The following is a 25,355-nucleotide window of genomic DNA, read 5'->3' as shown; positions in this document are numbered from 1 at the left end:
TTATTTTCCTGATTTAGCTTTAAAAAAACTCAAATGTTTTAAAATGTTCAAAGGGTACAGTAAATACTGTATTTAAAATAAAATAAATAAAAAATGGTCCCTTTCTTTCTAATAGAGTTTTATTCCAATCTTTGTCATATTCAATTGAACCTCAAAACCTTGTTTTTCTAGCCTATGGATTTACATAAGCTAACACCACATGGTCAAAAGTTTGTGGACACCTGAACATCACATCACATCACATCACATGAACATCATATGTGTCACTGTTTTTTTTTTTTTTTTGTCATGGTCAGGTTTCATGTTCTTAGGCTTGTTCGACTTGAAACGGCACTGCACAGAACGATCGGGTTATGACATCAAAGTACCGCGAGAGCAATTCAAAAGCATACGGAGCCGTCTGCTCTCTAATCACTCTCGCGGTACTTTGATGTCATACACTGATCAGTCTGTGCAGTGCCGGTTCAAGTCGAATAAGCCTCTTGTCTCATTGGCTGCATTCCAAACCGCATACTCAATGAGTAGGTACTTAATTTCAATAAGTACTTACTTAACGAGCGCTAAAAGAGTAGGTACTTTATAGCCAAATCTCGTTAAGTATGAATGCGAACCGGACATCTGCCATGTTGACGTTATCATGTGACCTACGACGCGTTATCACAAGTGCAACAACTTAAAAGATTTGAACGACACGTTTAATTCATCTATCTGTAAATATCTTGATATTGATTAAACTTGCTCATTTTATGGTCTTTTTAAAGAAACTGCTGCCCATTTATTTTGAGAATACATTTAGGGTTGATTTAAGTTCTTATATTTAACCCTACTTATGTGACCCACCGTTTTATCCTTAACGATATTATTTATTTTTATTACGAAATCCCAAAATTGTCATCTCTTGAATATGTTGTTAATTTCTTTATTTTATATCCAAACATTTTCATCCACAAGCAAAAGTGGCTTACCGTGACAAATACTGACCGATACTTAATTATATTACTTTTTACTGAAAAAAATCAATAAAACAAACAAAATGTATGTCATATGACATAGCTATGCATGAATACACTCTAGATGTGTATATTGTGAACATATCTACATTTTCATTCAAACAATTAATTAAATAATGATATTTTATTTACTGACAACAATGATAAATATTAATAAAGGAGTAAATGAATGAATGAAAGTCACCATCACACAATAAACAAATGCAAGTCAACACATGAAACAAAGCTTTATTCAAACTACAATCATGTATATAGGCTACAGGCACTGAACCACATCTACTGCCATCTCAACACAGCGGTTCCCATTCTGCGGCTTTATTCTGATGAACCAGCGGACCGCCAGAGGTGAGCCGTGCCGGAGTGCCGGAGGTTGTTGCGTGATGTGTTGTGCTTCACAATCTGAGGCAATAAGGGCCGGTGGAGTGATGGAGGGTCTTGTCCATGGCACGATCTTCAGCTCTGTGCTCCTCATCCTCAGTGCTCACACCAGTCTGCTGACATTTCAGATCCTACAAAAATGCACAAACATAACACAAAAGCAGTAGTTTTAACAGCACAATGTCATTTGATTTCAGTATTATTTAGCAGACAAGAATGCTTTTTTCCACAAATGCCGCCATCATCTTTCCTTGCAGGTCCTGCTCCACCACAACAGAGTGCAGCAAATGCACAGAAATCAAGAATCAGAAAGGTGCTGTAATAGCTCTGTTTGAAATTACAATAATTAAAATAAACTACAACTTAATATTTGAATTATTATTAATTTCTGTAGTATACTCACTCAAAGCCTTTGATGACAGCATCAGCTTCATGAGCCTCTCTCCACCGGATAAACCCACATCTGTTCATCTGTCCCTGTACTGTGATTTATGAGCTCAACACTACATTTACATGTTGAGGTTGTTTTAACTTTTTATCCAACATACATGTTCCTCAATTTATCAACAGTACTAATGGACAAATAAAATAGATAACTATATGTTTAGTTACTTTATAGATATGTTCTACATAATAGCGCACATATCACTCAGATGTATATTTCATGTTGTGATGTGCTCTTCTGCAATACTTATAAAAGATGTTCCTGTCAGATGTAAATAGACGTTTAAAATAAGCGTCTTTAAGATGTTTATGGTTTATGTAAATCCACGTTAGAGACGTAACTTACGTGTCCTTACTGGAGCTCCTGTCAGCTAGAGCTAACGTTATACATAATAAAACGTGTTTTTACAGCCAAATCACAATCATACTATACTGTAACTCCTTTACACCTTCAACAGTTAAAACGTTTACTCTATAGTAGTTTAACACATGCAATTTTAACACAAGGAACCGTGTTTACTCACATTTGAAACCCCGCACGTCGCTGATCTCCGTGATGTTTGATAATGACGTATCCCCTCGCGTGGCCTCCTGGGATAGAAGAGTATCCACCGGTTGAGCACTCAAAAATCTGGCTGGAAGCAGTAAGCCATCCGGGAACTTCTCGCCTACTCTTTTATGAATACTGATGTTTCGAACGTACTGCTTCCTTCACGTACTGTTTTCGCCTACTATATAGTAAGAAAGTAGGCATATTGGAACGCACTTAAGTCCGAATCTCGCGATAATTAGTACGTCACCCAGGTAATTCTCGCCTACTCTTTTGGATTCATACATACTCATGTCATGTTTCCTGATGTCATGTGATTCCCTGGCCCTCATGTGATCCCGCCAAGTCTTCTGTGTTGTCATGTTGTCATTGGTGCATTGTTTCATTGAGCACAGGTGTGTCTTGTTCAGTCATTAGGCTTGTGTATTTAAGCCCTCATGTTTGCCATGTGTCCTTGTCAATCGAATGGAAGAAATTAGCTTCATTAGGTTAAGAATAGGACACTGTGGGTTAAATAAGTATTTACATAGTATAGGTAAGCTCATATCTGGAAGGTGTGAATTTTGTGATAGTATTGAATCTGTGGAACATGTGATTTTTGAGTGTCAGAAATATGAAAAGGAAAGAACAAAAATGAGAGAGGGCATAATAAGGTTAGGGGGACAAGGAAATTAATTTAAAGAATTGCTGGGGAAACCATTAAATGATATGAGTACACTGTTATTTAGATTTTTAAAGGAAACAAGATTGGCAGAAAGGATATAATTATTATCTTTTAGACATGATTTAGTTATGTATCTCCGGCTCACACTCCAGTACAGTAGGTGGCGGAAATGCACCATTAATGTTGGATGCCAACCGCCGTTAAACAACAAAGAAGAAGAAGGTGTCCTTGTCAAGTATTGTTACCACTGTTGGGAAGTTTATGTCCATGTTTATATTCATGTTTAAGTCTTGAGTTTCATGCCATGCCTTTGTTTTATGTTTGATCTTGTTTTGAGTATTAATAAATTGCACTTGTGTTCTACAACTTGCCTTCAGTGGTCATGTTAATGATAACAATCCTTGACAAAAACACATGGCAAACATGAGGCCTTAAATACACAAGACACACCTGTGCACAATGAACCAATGACAACACAGAACACATGGCAGGATCACATGAGGGCCAGGGAATCACATGACAACAGGAAACATGACAGAGACAATGAGACAATAACATGAAACCTGGGGCACGTTCAAGTTCAAAACGGTGTGCAACGTTTTGCTACAGTTTCCGGGTTGAACATCATGTTTCCTGGAAACGGCGTGCACCGGTGTGCAACGGGGTTTGAGATACATTTTCACTTGTTTGGTGGGTGTGTCAGAACTGCAGTCCAATCAGCAGCAACATGTATAAAGCATGCGGTATTAAAGTGAACTCGCACAATGGGTTCAAGGAAAGTAATTTACAAATGTGTTCAATGCAGCCCGGTATACGCAACAACTGAGGATATTAGAAGACATGTTTGTCTTTTCATCCTAAAATGCGAGGCAAATGTTGTATCACAATAATTAGGAGCCACAGTTTCCACAAATCCCTTCACACGATTGGGATGTTCTCTTTTGTTCTGTGCGGCAAGTGCAGTAACTGTAACGTTGGGCATATTTTGTAGTATTAAACATATTTATACCGACTTCATCAGGCTCCGAAAATTATTCACAAAGAACACAAAGAATGACCTTCTCAGCTGCCATAGTTGTAACTCTTGCGTCATCAGAATGTGTTCAACGCATCACCGTTTCGGTTTAAAAAATGTTGTGCAATGTTTTGTCGGGGCTGAACGCAGCCCAGAACATGACACAAAAACCAAAACAACCCGTGAGTAGTGCTGTAGCGGCGCGTCGATGACGTCGACGATTCGACGTCAAAATTACGTCGACGTCATATTTTTGCGTCGACACTTCTTTATTTATTTTTAATTTTTTGCACCGTTCCCGGAGGTACAGCTTGCCACACACACGTGGGAGAGCGAAACATTGCAGAATGGAGGACGAAACAGCAACCTCTTCACAGAATTCCCAATAGTGTTGTCAAAGTACAGGTACTTCGGTACCAAGTCGGTACTGAAAATGTGACGGTACCAGCATTTCTGTAGTACGGGGTATATTCGGTACCCACTAATAGGCGCTGCTTTCAGTCGCTCCCGTGTTTATCTAAGCGCGGGGCTCCAGACTAACTTTTTTACTATGAGCACTGTAGCCGATATAATATATACCACGATATAGTGTCTGTGTATATTAAACTGCAAAAAGACTATTTAAATATTAACCCTGCATGTTCTGCTTGTCTCTGTGTGAATGAATGGCGCAGACGCGTGGTTTCATGTACCACACACACACACACACACACACACACACACACACACACTGAAGAACGAGTGACGCTCGTGCTGTTTTCAGTCTCTGCTGCCTCACGATATGATGACATTATGAAATTCATCTCCAGAGCCACTTTGAGAGTCACTTCATGAGCATTTTATCGTTTTGAGAAAAACTATCGTCATATCATACACACACAGAAACTCAAAGGTCTTCACGGCAACCCGTCAAAATAAAAGTTCGGTTTAAATTGACAGAAATAATGATATTAGATCTACTGTACAATAGATTTAGCTACATCTCCATATATTAAAAATACTACTACTAATAATTATAATGTGTGCATAGAAGGTTGCTTATTTTTAAGCAATATTTCTCAATATTTGCGTTTTAAAGCATAGCTTTCAATGCTTATATGTATTATTTACTTATGATTACTGTCATAAATAATAAAGTAATTGAATTGAATGTTTTTTTTTTCAAATAGGTAAATAAAATTGAAAAATAGTTCCAACAGATTTTGAACTAATGTGAACGGTAGCTACTAACCTAGCACGAACAAACTGCACAGAGCTAAGATACCTTGGTTAGCCCAGCACCACCAAAGGCACAGCTGCTAGATCTAGCTAACGGTAGCAAGCAGATTGCAGTAGCTTTTAACGTTATCTGTCTAACGTTAGCTAACTACAGAGTCACGACTTAACGTTAGTTAGCGTTAACTCATACTGTGGTCGTTTACGAGTCAAATACATAACGTTAGACTAACGTTAGCCAGCTTATGGTATCATGATTCAGTACGCTAGTTTGCCAATTTCAATTAACAGAGCCAAGCAATGTCCAGGCCAGGGTTTTTATTAATCGAGCAACAGAAAAATAATCTTTATATTAATCGTTAGATTAGTTGACTAATCGATAAAATAATCGCCCGACTAATCATTTTATTAATAATCATTTACCCCAGCCCTACCCGTGAGTGACAATATGTGCTTGTTGATCATTTTATTTCAACACCTGCTTGCTGCAGTCTCCTGGGAAGGCCTACACTAAATGTTGGAAGTGATGGCTGTGGTGATTTGCTCTGATTCAGACAAGAACATCAGTAAGGTCAGGAACAGAAGTTGAGTTCAGGTTGAGCATTTACAATGCACACAGGACATTTCCATTCCTGAATAGAAAAGGTTTGCCTTATTCTACTAAACATTATTGTAATGCTATATTGTTATTGTTGTGCATCTTCTAGTGAAGGGTGTCAGCCGAACGTAATGGAGTGAACACGAAATATAAATGATATAAATATAAAAATATATGTAAATTATAATATGTGAACATTAAATTAAATATAAAATAAATGGAAATCTACACCTAATTTAACTCTAAATGTAGTGCTAAAAATGTTCTTATAGAAAGAAGTAATGAACAGTATCAACCAGTGTAAAAAATATTACATTTAAGTCAATTAAAACTTGCCTTACATTTTCTAACATGGAAAAATTAGGCTGTTGCAGCATACATTAGTGAACATCTGGTGATATTTAAGTGCTGCAGTAACTATTAATCTTCTCAATAGATTGTAAGATGTTGATTACTATAGTATATCGGGTCTGTTAAGACCGCAGAATTTTTGAAGCTTTCCATGCTTACATTAGCAATTTCCTTTTCCATCATCATTATCCGGGCAACCTCTTGCCTGATATTAGTGTCATTAACCTTCATCTTCCGGTCAGTTCGGATAAGCTTTGCCAAGTCAGTCATGAAGTTCTCATATGTCACACAGGCCTGAAAAAACAAAAACCAATTGAAAACACATGAGTGCTAAATTCAATACCTGTTAGCATGCATATGTTATTCATTTATATGCAGATGACAGCACCCAGATCCTGGCTTCACAGTTGTTTAGGAAGCATTTGTGTACTCTGTGGGAAATTATTCAAGCTAATTCCTTATTTCCTCTCATCCTTTGCTTTCCTGCAAAAGGTTACATAATAATTCCTGATAATCTTCAAAATGGAAACAAAAGATAAGATCTTGGTCCAAGTGTTTCCATCTGTTTGTCCCATTGAGGCTTCCCCACTTTCTTTATTGCCTTTTTTGTTTCAAATTAACCAGGTCTGAAAAATATTAGAGGGAAATAGCACTTATAAGTCTGAACTGAATAACGATCAGTTGATGATAACTAACAGTTTGTATCAGAACACTCCAGTCCAAGAGTGACTGTTTCTCTAAGAGAAATGAAATGCAAATTGATTTCTTATTTTAAATGAGCAGACTGTTGGATCTTTTAGGAGATGTACAGGCTTATCTTGCACTTCTAACTTGTGTGGTCTGGGCAAATCCAAAGTAAAGCTGGAGGCAAAGGGTTGCTTCATCTGTAACTCCTATATTTGGTAAATATCATAAATAAGCTTTTGTATTGTATACATAGAGTTAAAGAAAAAGAAGGGCTATAAAGGGCTAAACATAGGCTAAGAAAGAACCAAAAATTAAGTTTCACAAAATCCACCTGTTCCTGTTTAACAGGCAATTCTTACCTCCTCGTATGGCCCAGTGCACACATAGTAGTCTCTTGAGGAGAGGCCAAGACTTGGCTGGTCGAACTGGCACAGAGAATAAAACCAAGAGACAATCAGCCTTTCATTCTTAATTGAAAATCCAATGCATCCACATGTAGTGTCACCCTAATAAACCTGTATCAGTTACTCCAATTAAAAACCTCACAGACCCATGAACAATAATACTGTTTGTTTAAAGCAATTATGTGATTTTAAGTCATTGGATTGACTTCTTGGAGATACAAGTTATAGGCGTGTAGAGAAAGTTTTTTTTTTTCTGCCATAGAGAAGTGTTTTAAACAAAAGTAAACATGGATTAGTCTGTTGTTGTGCACACCTACATGAAGGATGTGTGCATTGGAGTATCGGTCATCTGTACCAATAAAAAAGCTAATTAGGACTTGCTTTCCATATTTCTCATTAAGTTTGGCTATGGCATCTTCTGCTGTCCAATTCATTCCTGTAGAGGAGGAGAGAGGAACAATTTGGATACAATGTACATATAAGGTAATAAGGGTTAGGCATAAAAATCGACTGAGAAATCTTCTCCTACCATAGGTGGTGTCCCAATCATCTGTTGCTATAGGCCACTCAAAGACATCTGGCAGCATTTTGAGGAGAGGTTCCCCACCTCTCTGTTCAATGAGGCCTGTCAGGATAATATTAAAGTAATTCAGGCTTATTTAAGCAGCCAATGAATATTTACATTTTAGTTCGTTTTTTTGTTTGTTGAGAATCTGTGCATGTTTTGCAGTTCATTTAACAACTACATAGTTATTTCATAATGACATTCATGGAGAATGTCATGACAGCATCATTCTGACAATTTTTGAAAATATTATATTTTATATAAGAGCCTATGTAATTATACAGCCAATTGTTTTATACTCACTTTCATTGGTGCAAGACCTATAGAGAATTTTGGCTTTGGTCAGTGAACTACTGCTTCCACTCTCTTCTCTCTCTAGCACTCCTATAGAAAAATAATATAAAGTATCATTGCATTTGTTGGACAGTATAACAAGTCTTTGAAAATTTCCGTTTTTAATCATCATCATAGAGAGCAGCTAAACATGGTCCCAAATGAAATTCAATAAGTGGGCCAGCAGTTTCTCTAAATCTCTCATATCCTATTTGCAGTACTTTTGTTTTAATTAGTGCTTGGGTCTCAGCATTTCCTGTGAAAGGGCACAGATCATGTGTGTGTGATTGGATTATAGAGACCGCCTGGTGGCCATGTGGCACGAACCCCTACAGTTTCGTAACTCTGTCACTTCATCTGTCACTCTTTTTCTCCATCCATCTGACATGTTCAATTACATGCTTTTTTTTCTCTCTTCCCATGTTATATGTAGACCTACTTTACAGACAAATACTTGTTTCAGAAAGTCTTGAAAAACTTGTAGACTGTCATTCATCTAAAGAAAAATACCAAAATCTGAATTGACTAAGAATAAATTGTGCCCACTGATAGCATTGTTTATTTGCATGTGCTGTCTACATAAGTAAAACATTGGTAACACTTTACAATAAGGTTCATTAGTTAACATTAGTTCATGTATTAACTAACATGAACATGAACACTAACAATGAACAATACATTTGTTACAGTATTTATTAATCTTTGTTAATGTTAGTTAATAAAAATACAGCTGTTCAAGTATTGTTCATTCTTAGTTCATGTTAACTAAGGTAGTTTAAGCTACAATATGTAATTTGTTTTCACCGCTAGGGGGTCGCTAACCTCTTACAATAACATAGGCGTAGTTTGATGAAGCAGTGATACGCGGAATGATGGGACTTGCTGTCATGCTGATGGATCTAATAATGTTTATGGATGAGTGAAAACAATTCATGTTTTTTAACATGACTGTGGTATGAAGCAGGTCGCGATTGCTAATAAGAGACAGATATCAGCGCCACACGCGAGTCCCGCAGTTATAAAGGAATGAGGACATTTAATTCTACCAAACGTCTCTGGTTACGTATGTAACCTTAGTTCCCTGAGAGGGAACGAAACGCTGCGTTTACGCTGTGGGAACACTTCCAAGTGTCTCGTCATGAAGCAAATGTATAATCAGTCCAATGAATGAGCGGGACGTCAGGTGACGTCATAGACCAGGAAACTATAAATCACCCCTGAACGCAGAGCGTGACAGCTTCTGAAAAGCCTGAAGCAAGTCGATCAGGGCATGCAGGAAGTATGGCAGGCGAACGCAGCGTTTCGTTCCCTCTCAGGGAACTAAGGTTACATACGTAACCAGAGACGTTCCCTATCAAGGGAACTCCCGCTGCGTTTACGCTGTGGGAACCCCAATACCCACTACGCCATAATGACAAGTGCCCGTTCTGTGTGAAGACCTTGCGCACACTAGAAGCAAGCAACCTCGCCCCAGGAGTGGAGAGGTCCAAGTCATAAAATTTGACAAATGCATGCGGCGAGGGCCAGCCTGCCGCATCACAAATGTCGTGAAGGGAAACTCCCGAAATTAGAGCCATAGAGGCAGCCATACTCCTCGTAGAATGGGCCCGGACAGCCAAGGTGAAGGCTGTCCGGCCGCTTCATAAGCAAGTGAGATAGCCTCAACTACTTGCTTGCTCATTATCTGTTTAGATGCAGGGCAACCTAACTAGTTAACCCAAAGCAAACAAATAATTGCTCTTATATACGCCACAGGGCAGCTCTGTGGACATAAGCATCCAAAGCCCGGAAAGGGCATAACAGATTAAGTTTTTCCTGATCTGGGGTATTAGGTGGAGGACAGAAGGCCTGCAGCACAAATGACCCGCAATTTTAGAAGGGACCTAAGAATACAACCCGGCCTGGGGTGAAGAAAGACTATCACCCTACCAGGTGCAAATCCAAGTATGTGCAGGCCTCAGCCTCATGTACCACGGAGAAATCGAAATTAAGGATCTCTCCTCAGAGATAACCCAGCAAAGAAACATTAATTGCAGAAATCAAGTATTGTACCATCAGGGCAGATAACAAGATTCAGAAGGTGTTCTCCGCACCAGGCAGAGAACAGTTTCTATTTCAATGCATATTCAGTATTCTCGTGGAGGGAGCTCTAGACTGGAGTATGGTCTCCACGACCTCGGTCGAGAGACCTGAATCTATGAGCTGGGCCCCCTCAGAGGCCGAGCCCACAGTATCCATAACTCCGGAAGAGGGTGAAATATTGTGTCCCTGATTGGGACGCTAAGTCCCTCCTGAACGGAATCTCCATGGGAGAGCCATCTAGAAGGGACAGTAGGTCTGAGAAACACTCTCGGGCCGGCCGGAATTGGGCTACTAATAATAGATGAGCCCCTACCAGGCAAACCCTCTCCAGAACTCCCGGGAGCAAAGATATCGGGAAATGCGTACAGGTGTAGCCTCAACCACACCTAGTACATCGTATCCAGTCCAAGCGGAGCTGGATGCATCAGGGAGAACCACAAAGGGCAATGCGTAGTATAAACGATGCAAAAAGGTAGACTGAGTTTACCGAAGTTCTCCCAAAGGAGCTCCACCACCTCAGGGTGAAGTGTCCATTCCCCGGGCCTCAGCCCCTGCCTCAACAGGATATCTGCTCTGATATACGAGACCATCAGTGTGTTGTCCGAAAGGACAGGCACATGGTGACCTCTCGGGTCTGACAGGAAGTATTGAGATAATCGGAATACCGCCATCACTTCTAGCCATTTATGTGCAAAAAGGAAGATGGTCCTGCCAAAGACCCTTCGCCGAGTGACCACTCATGATCACCCCCCACTTGTGAGGGAAACATCTGTCGATAGCATTATGCGTCGACAAGAAGCCCCCAACACTGGGCCTGGGCGAGGAACCAAGGTTCTTCCACATGACCGAGGCACGTAGGCATAGCCGCGTGACCTTGATCATGTGAAAACGGATTTCCCCTCGGAGAAAACCCCTTGGTCCTGAGCCACCACTGCAGGGGTCTCATGTACAGAAGGCCAAAAGTAATTACGTTGGACGCAGCTGCCATGAGACCCAACAGTCTGAAACTGCTTCACAGTGAGTGACTGGCCTAGTTTTACCCCATTTACGGCGAATCGTTATAGCACACCTAGAAAAGTGGTCCTCTGAGCTGGGAGGAGCACACTCTTCTTGGTGTTGTGTCGCAACCCCAACATCTTAAATAAAACAGGACGACATCTCGATACCGAACTGCCATATGCTCAGATTGAGCTAGGATCAACCAACCGTTTATATAATATAATACGTGAATGCCCTGGGGTCTCAGAGGAGCCAGAGCTGCATCCACGCATATTGTAAAGATGCGGGGTGATAAACATAGGCCGAATGGAATAACCCGATACTGGTATGCTTCGCCCCTGAAAGCAAACCTCAGGAACCTCCTGTGATGAGGATGGATAGATAAGTAAGCGTCCTTCAAGTCTATTGTGACAAACCGGTCCTCGGACTGAATCTGTGCACAATCATATTAGCGTAAGCATACTGTGAACTTGAGATTCTGAAACCTGCCGTTTAATTGACGCAGATCTAGAATAGGACGCAACCCTTCATCCTCTTTCAGAACAATGAAGTAACGGCTGAAAAACCCTGACTGTCTGCTGGGAGGAGGAACCCCTTCTATAGCTCCTTTTGCAGAAGTGTTAGCACTTCCTGCTCCATAACCAGAGCCTGCTCGAGGTCCACCACTGTGGGGAGGACCCCTAGAAATCTGGGCGGACGAGAACCGAACTGAATTCTGAAACCCTTCTATAGTGAGCAGGACCCACTGAGAAATATGTGGCAGTAGTAACCACGCTGCCAGAAATTCTGCTAAGGGCACCAGTCTCTGGAGTCTGGCCTCTGGATTTGGTTGAACAGTCACTTCGGTGCCCTGAAGCGGCGAACCGGCAGGAAACAACCAAACTGACCGTTCTACGACCCTCCTCGGAGGATCGTATGGGGACGCTGACACCTCGGTGCCCTGAACGGCGAACCGGCAGGGAACAACCGAACTGGCAGCGCTGCGACCCTCCTCAAAGAGTCGCACCCCAGAGGTCGCCGAGGAGAAACGATTTCTCAAAACCGTCCCTGCCCCGGAGGAACCTTCAGAAGCCTGATAGCCTCAGCGTCAGGACTTCTTGTCCAAGTTTTATTAGAGATAACGACAGTCCTCAGATCTTGCCTACCTCTAACTCCTAGTTCCAACGACCCTCCTCGGAGGATCGTTGGAAAAAGCAGGCACCTCGGTACCCTGAAACGGCGAACCGGCAGGGAAACCGAACTGACCGCTCTACGACCCTCCTCGGAGGATCGTTTGGGGACGCTGACACCTCGGTGCCCTGAACGGAGGACCGGCAGGGAACAACCGAACTGGCAGCGCTGCGACCCTCCTCAGAGAGTTGCACCCCAGAGGGCGCCGAGGAGAAACGATTTCTCAAAACCGTCCTACCCCGGAGGGGACCATCCTCAGAAGCCTGCAGCCTCGGCGTCAGGCTTATTTTCTTTCTTTTTGCAGCACTTTATGCTGCGAGGAGCTTTAGTAGGTTGAGACTGCTTCCCAGCAGTCTCAGGAACATTAGATCGGTGAGGAAGAATCCTCTGGAACGCCGCTGAATAGTTTATTCCTTTGTTTATTTGAAAGCGCAGAGTTCAGAAGAACAGACATGTTTTATATTATTTTTCTTTACATCAGAAAACTTAATATATATCACTCCGTGGCCACCAGCAGGAAACAACCGAACTGGCAGCGCTGCAACCCTCCTCAGAGAGTCGCCCTCCAGAGGACGCCGAGGAAAAACGATTTCTCAAAACCGTCCCTCCCCGGTACAGTTTTGTCTGTTGCGCGACGCAATTCTGGAATAGCGTCAGCGCTGACATCCTCACATTCATCCATGCCCTTATATATAAATATATATATACTTTACCAACCAGCGCTGCTTAATAATATTGATCTATTATTTATGATGGCTGGTGGGTAGCGTCGGGGTTATAATGACGCCGACTCAGGAGAGAGATAGCTTGCAAGCGTCTCTTAACCCGAGGCTCTGTCATACCATGATACTAAATACCCATAACTATAGTAGAAGTTTGGGGATTTAAAACACATAAATAGAAACCGGTTTATTCCACGATCTCGACACCTCAGTGTGCAGATAGGGCGCTTTTTTTAAACGGCAATCCCCGACGAGGAGGCTGAGATTTAGAGTTATATAAATTCATTATATTCTCACTCTCATAATGTTGGCTGGCCAGTAAATATTTATTTAACTTAGCAACAGCACTAGATAAAACCTCCTTTTATAAGCTCCTCTTTATTCAGAGTTATGAGCAAACTTATTTATTATAGAAACTCATAAACATCTGCCTTATATATATATATATATATATATATATATATATATATATATATATTCTTGTATATATTCTTTATTGTTTTGTTCTCTCTTTCTTAACAAAACATAAACGATACCAGTTCCTCGGAACTGGAAATCGCAGCATGAGTGTCTCATCGCGGGGAGGAGAAACGCAGCGCGTGCTTCTCCCCGAGAAAAGCCACTGGATCTGGCAGATGAGAGCCGAGATAGGGCGCGCCCGTCTCAACCCCCGCTGTCAGATCCGTTTGCGAACCCCACGAAACGAGTCCCCGCCGCGCCTCGGCAACAGCGGGACCCTCGCCTCGAGGAACGCGAACCGAACCGTCATCCTCGAAGAACGGCCGGCGGGAGCAGAGCGTCCTCACGGACAGCTTCTAGCAATGCTCACAGGCAGTCCCCTCGAGAACTGACTGTTAACATGCTCCACTCCCAAACAAGCTGATGTGTGTGTGTCCCCGCTCGTAAAATAACGTGGGCAGGGAACAACACAACGCTTGTTTGCTCTTTTTTTGCCATAAAATATATATTGCAACTTGACAGACAACAATAAATAAGACAGACAGAATCAGACCGATTCACACAGAGAGCGCTTCGCTGAAGAAACAGAAGCTGTCACGCTCTGCGTTCAGGGGTGATTTATAGTTTCCTGGTCTATGACGTCACCTGACGTCCCGCTCATTCATTGGACTGATTATACATTTGCTTCATGACGAGACACTTGGAAGTGTTCCCACAGCGTAAACGCAGCGGGAGTTCCCTTGATAGGGAACTACCTACAAGTGCTGAATTATTACTCACACAGGTCCGTTTATTTGAGATAATGCAGCGCTGTTTCATTTGGTCTAATGTTACACTATCATACTAAACAGCATTTGAGTGTGTTGAAAGTTGTATTCTTTGTGTTAGTTTGTTTGCTATATGAGACTACTAAGCTAGATCAACATTAGAATAACATACTAAGGAGTAAATCAAAATAGGGGTGCATGATATATCGAATCAATATCGTTATCGCGATATTACGTTGCCCGATATCATATCGAAAGTCTCACGATAATTATGTGATATTTTGTTTATGATGCAGCCCGTCCGACATGCAGACGGAGTATTAGGGCTGGTCCGAATACCATTTTTTGAGCTTCGAAGCTTCGGTAGTAATGAACATCGAATATTCTAAGCTTCGGAGAGAGGGTGCTGAACATAATCTTCTCTCTAATAAAAGCAGGAATCTCTATGTGTCTGTATGTCTGTTTGCATTTTGATTATTTCGATAACCGTTCATCCAATCGACTTCACAAGGGAGTGCAGTGTCGATTTGGTGCAATATAGATAGACACGTGAGACGCGACACGTTCAGAATTAATAAACTTTTAAAAAACTACAGAACAGCGCGAGCGGGAAGCGGCGCGCCTCAATGCGGGCTGGGCTTATGCTCCGAGAACGTGGACACTGCACTATAGTGATATAAAACGCACACACACAGGTCTGTTAAATTAAGCACTACTTTTAAGGTAGTCTAATATTTTTCTGACTAACAAATTACTGACAGAGTAAAGGGTAGATTTAAATAAAGAAAAACTTAATTTAAATAAAGAAAACAAGAAATTTAAATAAAGAAAAAACGAAATTTAAATAAAGAAAAAACGAAATTCAAATAAAGAAAAATGAAATTTAAATAAAGAAAAAACGAAATTTAAATAAAGAAAAAACGAAATTTAAATAAAGAAAACGAAATTTACATAAAGAAAAACAAAATTTAAATAAAGAAAAAACAAAATTTAAATAAAGAAAAACGAAATTTAAATAAAGAAAAACGAAATTAAGTTAAATTAAAAACGAGATTAATTTAGATTGATAATAACGGGTAAAAAGTCTAATAAATGTTGTTTCTATTATTTTCCACAATGTCAAAACAACGCAGCTTAACCCAAAACACAAGCTCATCATGCACTTCCACATGTATCCCCCCTCCCCACCGGATAACACGTCATCAGCGTCTTACGCCAGCAGCGTAACTGTGGAGTAGTGAAGGCGGATTGACAACAGACCCGGGAGAGAATACAATGCTGAATAAAGTCTTATTTTGTGTTATTTTTGGACCAAAAAGTATTTTCGATGCTTCAAAAACTTCTAACTAACCCACTAATGTCACATGGACTACTTTGATGATGTCTTTATTACCTTTATGGACATGGACAGTATACCGTATATACATTTTCAATGGAGGGATAGAAAGCTCTCAGACTAAATCTAAAATATCTTAAACTGTGTTCCGAAGATGAACGGAGGTCTTACGGGCTTAGAACGACATGAGGGTGAGTCATTAATGACATTATTTTCATTTTTTGGGTGAACTAACCCTTTAAGGCTCTGCTATACTCCAGTTTGGACGCGTACACGACAGCTCGGACGCAGACTACTTGTATTTATACTTTCTGCTGAGGTCCGCTCTACTCGCATGCGCAGTAGATCGGTCTGGCCAGTATAATCGATAATATTTTAAATATTTATAGTTTATATTTGCATTTATGTCAAAACCTATCACTTTCAAACATCAAAATTCCATTTATTAATATGTATTCGTGTCAAAATTACATATAAACATCTTAGGCGTTGGTTCTTTTTCTAGCATGCACGCGTTTTCTCATGTATCAGCAGGTGCAAACTCCAACCTGTTAACATGGGTGCCGAAATAAAAACGGACATGCCACGCAGCCAGTGTGTCGCCGGCCTTATTCAAGCGCAAAAAACAAAACAAAAACGAATATTCGAATGTCAAATTTTCAAATCGCAAATTTTTCAAAAGGCAATACAACAAACCTATTTTCGTATCTTAAGAACCACCACAAGCCACTTTATGATGAGTGCATGATACTATCCCCCAGAAAAACCTGTTGCCGTTAATAGGCCATAGCTAACGTTAGCCAAACAAGCCTCGCTAGCAAGTGCTTTTGCTAGTGGCACAAAGTACGACAAAAACTCAAAGAGACATACCGAAATCACCAATGCCATAACGTACTATTTGCCCAAAGATATGATGTCCATCCACACAGTGGAAAAGAAAGGCTTCAAAAAGCTTCTGGATGTACTAGACCAGGGGTTTGATTAGGGTTGGAGATGAACTGTGCAGGACAGTCGATCGCCAGGAGCAGGATTGGGCACCCCTGTACTAGACAGATGGTACCAAATCGCATCCCGCACCTATTTCTCACAGGTAGCTATCCCACAACTCTATGAACAGGCAGGCAGAGTTTGGAGTCGGAAAGATAGAATATTTTTCATCCACCACCGACCTGTGGTCCAAACGCACTACGGAACCATACATAAGTCTAACTGTGCACTATATTACGCCCGAGTACGAACTCATCGGCAAATGCCTTCAGACTTCCTACTTCCCCGAGGACCACACGGGACAAAACATCTCCGTTGGCCTAAGGGATGCCCTGGATTCATGGGGGTTGTGTCCAGCAATATAAAGAAGGTTGCCGAACTCAACAAATGGCAGAGGCTACAATGCTTTGGGCACCTGTTGCACAATGCTGTTGGTAATTATTATATTATATTATATTTGTAACTTTCATTAAATCTATAAGGGAAATTATTTTTATTACTGACATAATATTGTATAGATCTCGAAGCTTAGCTAACACAATCATATATTTATTTTATTTCATAAAATTTATTTAATTTAATTTAAATAAACCTTTATTTCTGTTTCACTAGTATTTGTTGCTATAACTTGTGTTAATAGATACAAAGTGCTACATGTATTATGCCTTATGTGATGACCAGTGGTAGAATTTAACTAATTCATCTGACAGCTTTAGTTACTTGTTACTTTTTAAATTTAGATTTTTGCACACAAAACAGATTATAAAATACTATGTTTTATTATAAATTTATACACAGCCATATAAAAGTCCAGCTGAAATGATTAGACCATTAAACAAACAACTGTTTACACTTTCTAAAACATAATGAGTTTTCAGCATTGAGTTCTTTTACTTTTAATTATTTATATATATTTACCTGATTATATATACAGTACACATACTTTTGCAGGAGTTTTACTTGTAGCAGAGTATTTCTACAGTGTGGTATTAGTACTTTTACTTAAGTAAAGGATCTAAATACTTTTCACCACTGGTGGTGATGACTTGGCGTTTATTTAGGAAAAAATATATATTAACTTTTGGATTTTGTCTTTACTTCATTTTATCTCTAGAAAACGCAACTAAAGATGATGCTCGCATTGACAAGGCTACAAAGTTGTGCAAAAAGATAGTGGGACACTTTTCTCACAGCTGGAAGAAGAGGAGAGCTTTGACAGAGGCACGCACTGGTTACAGAATGGTTACAACATGCACTGGTTACAGAATGCCAAACCAGATGGGGATCCAAGCAGCACATGATTGAAAGGGTGCTGGAGCAGCAGAAGGCGGTGGCTTTGGTTCTCTCGGCCGACAAGAGCCTCAGGCACTTTGGTACCGACATGGCAGGACATTGACCTTCTTGAATCCATCAACAAGGCCCTTTCTCCCCTGCAGGACTTCACCGATGCACTGTCGGGGGAGAGCTACGTCAGTGTATCTTCTGTAAAGCCAATCCTCCATCTTCTGAACACTCAAGCTCTGATTCATCCATCAAATCAAAGGTCCTCCAGTACCTGAATGCCAAGTGGGATCAGGCCGCAGAAGATCTGCTGGACATGGCATCCTTTGTGGATCCAAGATTTAAAACCAAATATGTCAGTGAGGAGCGTGTCCCAATTCTCACGACCAGGGTACTATCAGAGATGAAAGGTAAATGTTTTTGAAAAAATATGTTTTGGAAAGTAAATTATGAGCAGTGTGGTGGATAAAAAAAAAAATGTACTGGGCCAAATGTTCAATTTTGTTTTTATTCTGTGGTCTTTCAGAACAGTGCCACTGATCCCCGGGATCAGACAGTCCCAGCCCCACCTCCACCAAAGAAGGCCAAGAGGTCGTTGGGGAGTCTGCTGAAGAGCAGCACCACCACACTAGCTGTACAGGTTCTGGTAGATGATGCCGTCACAGCTGAGCTCAACAGCTACCACCTCACCCCCTCCATTGACAGCGAAGATGATCCCTTAGCCTGGTGGAAGTGTCACAAAGTGAGCTACCCCACTTTGAGCAAGCTGGCAAGAAAGTATCTGTGTATCCCAGCAACTAGTTCACCATCAGAGAGAATATTTAGTACAGGGGAAACATTGTGACGGCTCATCGTTCACGGCTTAAACCAGCTATGGTTGACATGCTCGTCTTTTTGACTTGCAATCTGTAGTCTACCTGGCTGTGAGTTGCCTTCTAAAGGCGGTTGCACATGCACGGTTGTTGATGGGCCCTGTTTCTCTTGACATTTTCTGTTTACTTGTTTTTTTTTTTCATTTATTTTATTGTTTCTAACATTTCCTGTTCTATAGACATTCTCTTTATTTATTTATTTTATAGTGTACAACTAGTTAAACATGTCTTGTTCTCTTTATTTATTTATACTATACTGTATAACCAGTAAAACATGTCCTGTTCTATAGTGGACATGGTTATTATTTATTTATTTTATACTGTACAACCAGTAAAACATGTCCTGTTCTGTAGTGGACATGGTTATTATTTATTTATTCATGTTGTACCAGTCCAATATGACTTTAATTTGAAATAAACCTTGTGTTGTAAGAACTTGTTTTATTTGTTATGAATCTATTTTGATACGGTTTTCCATAACTTTTGTAATTTTACATATGTTTAAAAATATCGAAATTAATACCGATATCGCAATATTCATTATCGATATCGCAATATCAATTTTTGCACCCCTAAATCAAAAAGACATGAACTTTCTTTTATTCCACGTGCTCTTAAATTGTTTTATAAATAACTTATAGGTTTTTTTTAAGCCTGCTTTTACAAGGTACATTGTCGAGAACGGCTGTAAAGTAGCGTGATTTGCACTCTGCACACAATGTTTGCATGATGCTTGTGTGGATACAATCAGTTTTGACCACAAAAGATGAGGTAATTTGATAGGATATCATGTATTTGACCATTTACGTCATTTTGCCTGTTAGAAATACATTCTCTGTTTTAATGTAATTTCAAGGTGGGGTAGAATTAAATGAATGACAAAACTCAGTATTTTGTTAATTTACCCCCTCAGTCACCTCATGTAGCCTAGTTTGGAAACCACTGAGGTAACTGTACAAACACACTCCAAAAAATTGCGTAATTCTCTATCTGTCAGGGTTATATCTTTTCTGTGTTTGAATTTGACCCTGTGTTTGTTTTGCTCTGTTTACTGTTTCCTTTGTTCCTTGTTCACACTTCTGGTTAGTCTCCTTGGTTACTCATTTTTGATTAGTGTTCACACCTGCATTGCATTGAATGGTTTGGTTTGTGTATTTAAGTTCTGTATTTTCCTCAGTTCATTATCTGTCTATGTTAGATATCGTTGGGTTGTTCTGTTCAATTGTTTGCCAGTTCTAGTATCTTGATTGTTTGTTTTTACTAAAGATGCCTAGATCCAGCTTTTCCTCTTAACTGCCTGCAACCAGTGCTGACAGATAGATAGACCCAATATAGATGTAGCAGCAGTTCATATTCTCCTCCTCTCGCAGGGGAACCAGTCCCTTGAGACACACAGGGTTTTTTGGAGTTACAACACCTCGTCCAGTATGATAATGTCCAGCCTGTGTTCCTATGTGAAGAGACTGACCTTAAGGGACTTTCCAGGAGTACGTGGAATGGGTACTCCTCAACAACGGTATTTTTTAATCTTTGTTTTGTTATCCCTACTTTGCGGAAACCAAATTATCAATTAAATCTTTACACTGCACAGAGTATCCAAAAATGCCCATTGAAGTGAAAATAAATGAAAACAGATGTACTGTATCTATATCAAAGCTAAACTACTGTTGTTGTTTTGTTTTCTGTCTTAATGGAATGTCCACAAAAGCTAGTATACAGCCCCATTGAAAGTTACTTTTTGATATTGAGATCAGCAGTAGCCTTATCTGACCCACATCTCCCGACAAAGCCCACTCTGTCCCGGCAGGAAACAACCCTTCCCTCGAGCATCTCCTTCATGTATATGCATGAGTATTCTGCTGGCCCTGTTCAGAAATTGTTTCGTATTTATATACCATTTTCTGTCAGGTTGATCTGGATTATGCCTCTCACTGCATATCATAGTGGGCTAAGTCTTCTAGTGACATGTTAACATTTAGACATCAAGATCCATGTATTTATAATTTTCTGTGCAGGCCAAATATCCCTGTCTGCAGAAAAGAGACAAAAAGAACGATGTAAACATTAATTATGTTAGTCTCTAGACTCCTCCCAGCCTCTTTCTTATTATGACCTTTTACACTCTCTATAGGTCTTTTTAATTACACTCTAACTCAAGATATTTCCAGCGGTTCTGCTAACTCACATACTGAAGTTTATATAGTGTTTTTCAACTTCTCATACCTGAGCAGAACACATGCTTCTCAACCAGGAGCAGAAAATACCCTTTATATAAAGCATTTGAACATCCAGGGTAAATGGCTACATTCAAGGCAAGATACTGAATTAATGCCACAAGGATAGGGATGTGCCTAAAGCCGAATACCTTATTCAGACACGGACGAATAATGGCTTCAAAATGAATAATGAATTCTACCGAATAATAGGAAAAATATTCATCAGACAGTCACTATTTGGACTTCCGGTAATGGCAGTGCTAGAGTGAGACGTAGTACATGGAGCTCCTGAATAATTTAATCTAAATAATCCTACCTAAAGGCCTTTCATACGACAAAAGTACTTTCTTTAGAACAATAACTTTGTTGCGCTTCGAACAACCCAATAAATATGCCGAATCTAACGAAAACGGAAAACAAGAAGGAAGATGCTCAACACACGAGGCTACAGTTATCGGATCCTCCGCCATGGTTTCATGCTGAAATGGAAAAGGGATTTCTCAGAATTTAGGAGTTAATCGATTGGACGCCTGATTAAGTTCGCAGAATCCTTGGAGAAAATGAGCAATGAACTATAATCAACACATCTGAGAATGGTGGAGGTGGAAACAAAGCAGATGGAGATGGAAGAAGCAGTAATAGGCCTTCACGCGGATGTCAAGTTGCCTGTTGACGGCGAACAGTGGTAAGAGCATTGTGTTAACAACGCAAATAGTGGGTTTGATCCCAGGGGATTGCACATACCTATGTATAAATGTATAGGATAATGCAATGTAAGTCGCTTTGGATAAAAGCGTCTGCCAAATGCATAAATGTAAATGTAATCTCGCCGTCAGAATTTACGTCTTGTAGGTTTCCCTGATGGAGTGGAAGGGAGAAACCCAGTAGACTTTATGAAGGAATGGCTGCCTAAGATTCTGGGTTGGAAGGACGAGATCTACGAAATTGAAAGAGTTCATCGCACTTTGCAACGACGACCAGCAGAAAATGGCAAGCCACGGGCTATTGTGATTCGTCTACTTCGGTATGGAGACACGCTTAAGATCCTCAATGCGGCAAGAGAAAAGGGCAAGCTCAACTATGGCAACTCTACTATCATGATATTTCGTGACATGTCATTGACTTTGTTCAGAAAGCGACAAGATTTCAGCACACTCAAAAGACATCTACGCAATAAAGATGTTACTAATGCTATGCTTCATCCAGCGACTTTGAGGATTCAGCTGTCGGAGGGACAAAGATCCTTCAACTCCAAAGCATCAGCAAAGAAAGACTTCTCTTCGACAACACCATCCACACTTGATTGTCGGACAAGACACCAGCCAATGGCATCTCAAAGCATTCCTGGGATCCACACTAAACTCCACTAAAGTAATCACGCAACTGTAAAAGTGTAACTCTGTACCACAGTTAAACATTTGGTAGGTTTGACAGTAGATCTACTTGGGAGTTAGCTAGGATGGAAAAGGAAGAGGAAGTCAAGTTCGACTACATGTTGCGGTGCACAATCAGTCATGGGGGTTTAAAGTTTCACACTTCGTTTGGGGAAGTGGTGGGAGTGCTAGGGGGTGGTGGACAGAACACATGTTTTAGTTATTTTATTTATGGGTGACGTAGTGATAATTTCTTAAGATACCCCTAGATGCAAATAAAACAATCTACAGTTAATGTCAAATACACTGAAATACAAGTATGTTACTTGGAATGTCAATGAGTTAAATCAAAGACTTAAAGGAACACTCCACTTTTTTTGGAAATAGGCTCATTTTCCAACTCCCCCACAGTTAAACAGTTGAGTTTTACCGTTTTCAAATCCATTCAGCCGATCTCCGGGTCTGGCGGTAGCAGTTTTAGCATCGCTTAGCATAGATCATTGAATCTGATTAGACCATTAGCATCTCTCTCAAAAAAAATGACCAAAGAGTTTCGATATTTTTCCTATTTAAAACTTGACTCTTCTTGACAGAAAATGAAAAGTTGCGATTTTCTAGCCCAATATGACTAGGATCTATACTCTCATTTCTGCGTTATAATCAAGGAACTGTGCTGCCGTACCATGGGTGCAACAGGCGCAATGATATTACGCAACGCCTGAAAATAGTCCCCAGCTCTGTAACTTCCAACATGACCGGAGTTTGTAATATTATTGCATCTGCTGGTACGGCAGCACAGTTCTTTGATTATTACGCAGGAATGAGAGTATAGTTCCTAGTCATATTGGCCTAGAAAATCGCAACTTTTTACTTTGTCGGTCTTAGTACACGATGTAACTACAGAAGAGTTTTAAATAGGAAAAATATCAAAACTATTTGGTCATTTTTTTGAGAGAGATGCTAATGGTCTAAGCAGATACAATTATCTATGCTAAGCTATGCTAAAAGTGCTACCGCCAGACCCGGAGATCGGCTCAATGGATTTGAAAATGGTAAAACTCAACTGTTTAACTATAGGGGAGTTAGAAAATGAGCCTATTTACAAAAAAAGTGGAATGTCCCTTTAAAAGGAAAAAAGTCATGCTATACCTTAGAAAACATAATATTGGAATTGCTTTGCTACAAGAAACGCATTTGACCAATTCTGAACATCAAAATCTTAAAAAGCAATGGCCTGGACAGGTTTTCTTTTCTTCCTTTACATCACAATCCAGAGGGTTGGCTATAGCCTACTTATTGACAAAAATATACCCTTTCAAATGGAATCTGTTGATGAAGACAAATCCGGTAGATATATTATTCTAAGAGGAATAACTGTTATGCAGAGAATAAAATTGGTAAATGTATATCGTCCTGAAATGGAGGGTGCTGATTTTATTCAAAATCTATTTTTCAAATTTGCATGTCCTATGGCAGAACTAATGATTGGAGGGGACTTTATAATGTAGTCATGGACCTAGTATTAGACAGGTTGTCTACCAAAGTGTCAGCATTAAGTCAAGTTGCCATAGCTTTAAAATACAAACTATCGAGTTTTAATTTAATAGATAAATGGAGATTTAAGAATAAAACAAAAAGAATATTCTTTCTACTCGCATAGATGAGAATTACTCCAGAATTAACTTTTTTTCGTTCCAAAAGCGAAGGAAAATTTGATTGAATTATGTGACTATCTACCAAGAATATTATCAGATCATGCCCCATTACTTATATCAGTGCAACATTCTTTGGAATTGCCGAATTGTAAGTTTTGGCGATTTAGCAACCATTTACTGAACAGTTCTGAAGCGGTGAGCTTCATAAATAATAATACAGATAACTTTGACTACAAACAGGAATTCAACTTCTTCTGGCATAATTTGGGAGGCTATGAAAGCATTTTTATGGGGCCAACTTATCAATTATTCTTCCGGTAAGAAAAAACAATATAATAAAAAGTTACAATTACTCAAAAAATAAATTTTAACAATGGAGAGAGGACATTTTAAGACTAAAGATTCCCAGATGTTTCAACAATTGCAATCAAACAAATTGGAATACAATATTATGACATCCACAGAAGCCGAAAATGCACTTAGATCATGACAGAAATATTATGAACACGGGGATAAGATTGGAAAAGTGTTAGCGAGGCAAATAAGAAAAGAATAAATTAGTAAAACTATTACTACAATATGTTCACCAGGCAAGTCTCAGGGAGTAGATGAAGGAAATCCAAAAATGCGTAAGCAAATTGGATATCTCAGTCTTATGTGACAATGACCGAGAAGAACTCGAGAAAGAAATTTCGAAAGAAGAGATTCATGTTGCAGTTGTCGTTGCATTGACTGGAGGTAAAACACCTGGTTTGGACGGTTTCTCTATGGATTTTTATAAAACTTTATTTCCGAAATTAGCCGATCCGATGCTTTCGATGTATACGGAGGCAATTCATTAAAAAATAATTACCAGTGACTTTAAATCAGGCTTTAATTACAGTTTTTGCTGAAAGCACCCTCTGCTCGCTCGCTTCATCCATCGGGCCAGGCTGCTTAGGCCTCCCGTTAAAACATATATTCCTTCATGGGACTTAGCTATAGTCCTTTAGGGGCTGATAGAGACCCTCTGTGATCCACTAGAGTCAGCGCCTGACAAGTTTTGACTCTACATTTTTTTTTTCTTATGGCTATCACCATGGTTTGCAGGCTCTATCTCAACATCCTGCTTAGACTTTGCCCCTTGAATGGTGAAAGCTATTTTGCATCCTCATACACCCGGTCTTTCTTGAAGCCTACTGTCCTCCGCTTTTCACTAAGCCGGAGCAGGGGAAACTTCACT

At 39.9% G+C, this 25,355-nt stretch overlaps 1 protein-coding gene and 1 long non-coding RNA gene across 2 annotated transcripts in view; both read right to left on the bottom strand.

The window, feature by feature from the left end:
• LOC307003452 (neprilysin-like) overlaps window positions 1-8,261 on the bottom strand; it is a 51,881-nt gene extending 43,620 nt beyond the window's left edge. The window contains exons 1-5 of the mRNA XM_079621854.1: window positions 8,185-8,261; window positions 7,846-7,941; window positions 7,634-7,752; window positions 7,272-7,337; window positions 6,385-6,519 (exon numbers count right to left, since the gene is read on the bottom strand). Coding sequence (XP_079477980.1) covers window positions 6,385-6,519; window positions 7,272-7,337; window positions 7,634-7,752; window positions 7,846-7,903 — 378 coding nt within the window. The 5' untranslated portion in view covers window positions 7,904-7,941; window positions 8,185-8,261. The remainder of the gene's footprint in view (window positions 1-6,384; window positions 6,520-7,271; window positions 7,338-7,633; window positions 7,753-7,845; window positions 7,942-8,184) is intronic.
• On the bottom strand, window positions 1,395-2,680 carry LOC307003453. Its single transcript, XR_013798713.1, has 3 exons — window positions 2,357-2,680; window positions 1,792-1,865; window positions 1,395-1,519 (listed from the first exon to the last, which is right to left on the bottom strand). It is a non-coding gene; the product is annotated as an uncharacterized lncRNA (long non-coding RNA).
• Window positions 8,262-25,355: the final 17,094 nt, after the last annotated feature.

This window comes from Phoxinus phoxinus (genome assembly GCF_949152265.1).
Source record: "Phoxinus phoxinus genome assembly, chromosome: 8".
In the NCBI taxonomy this organism is placed as follows: domain Eukaryota; kingdom Metazoa; phylum Chordata; class Actinopteri; order Cypriniformes; family Leuciscidae; genus Phoxinus; species Phoxinus phoxinus.
The sequence above is the reverse complement of the archived record's forward strand: the minus strand, read 5'-3'. Positions and strand labels throughout refer to the sequence as shown.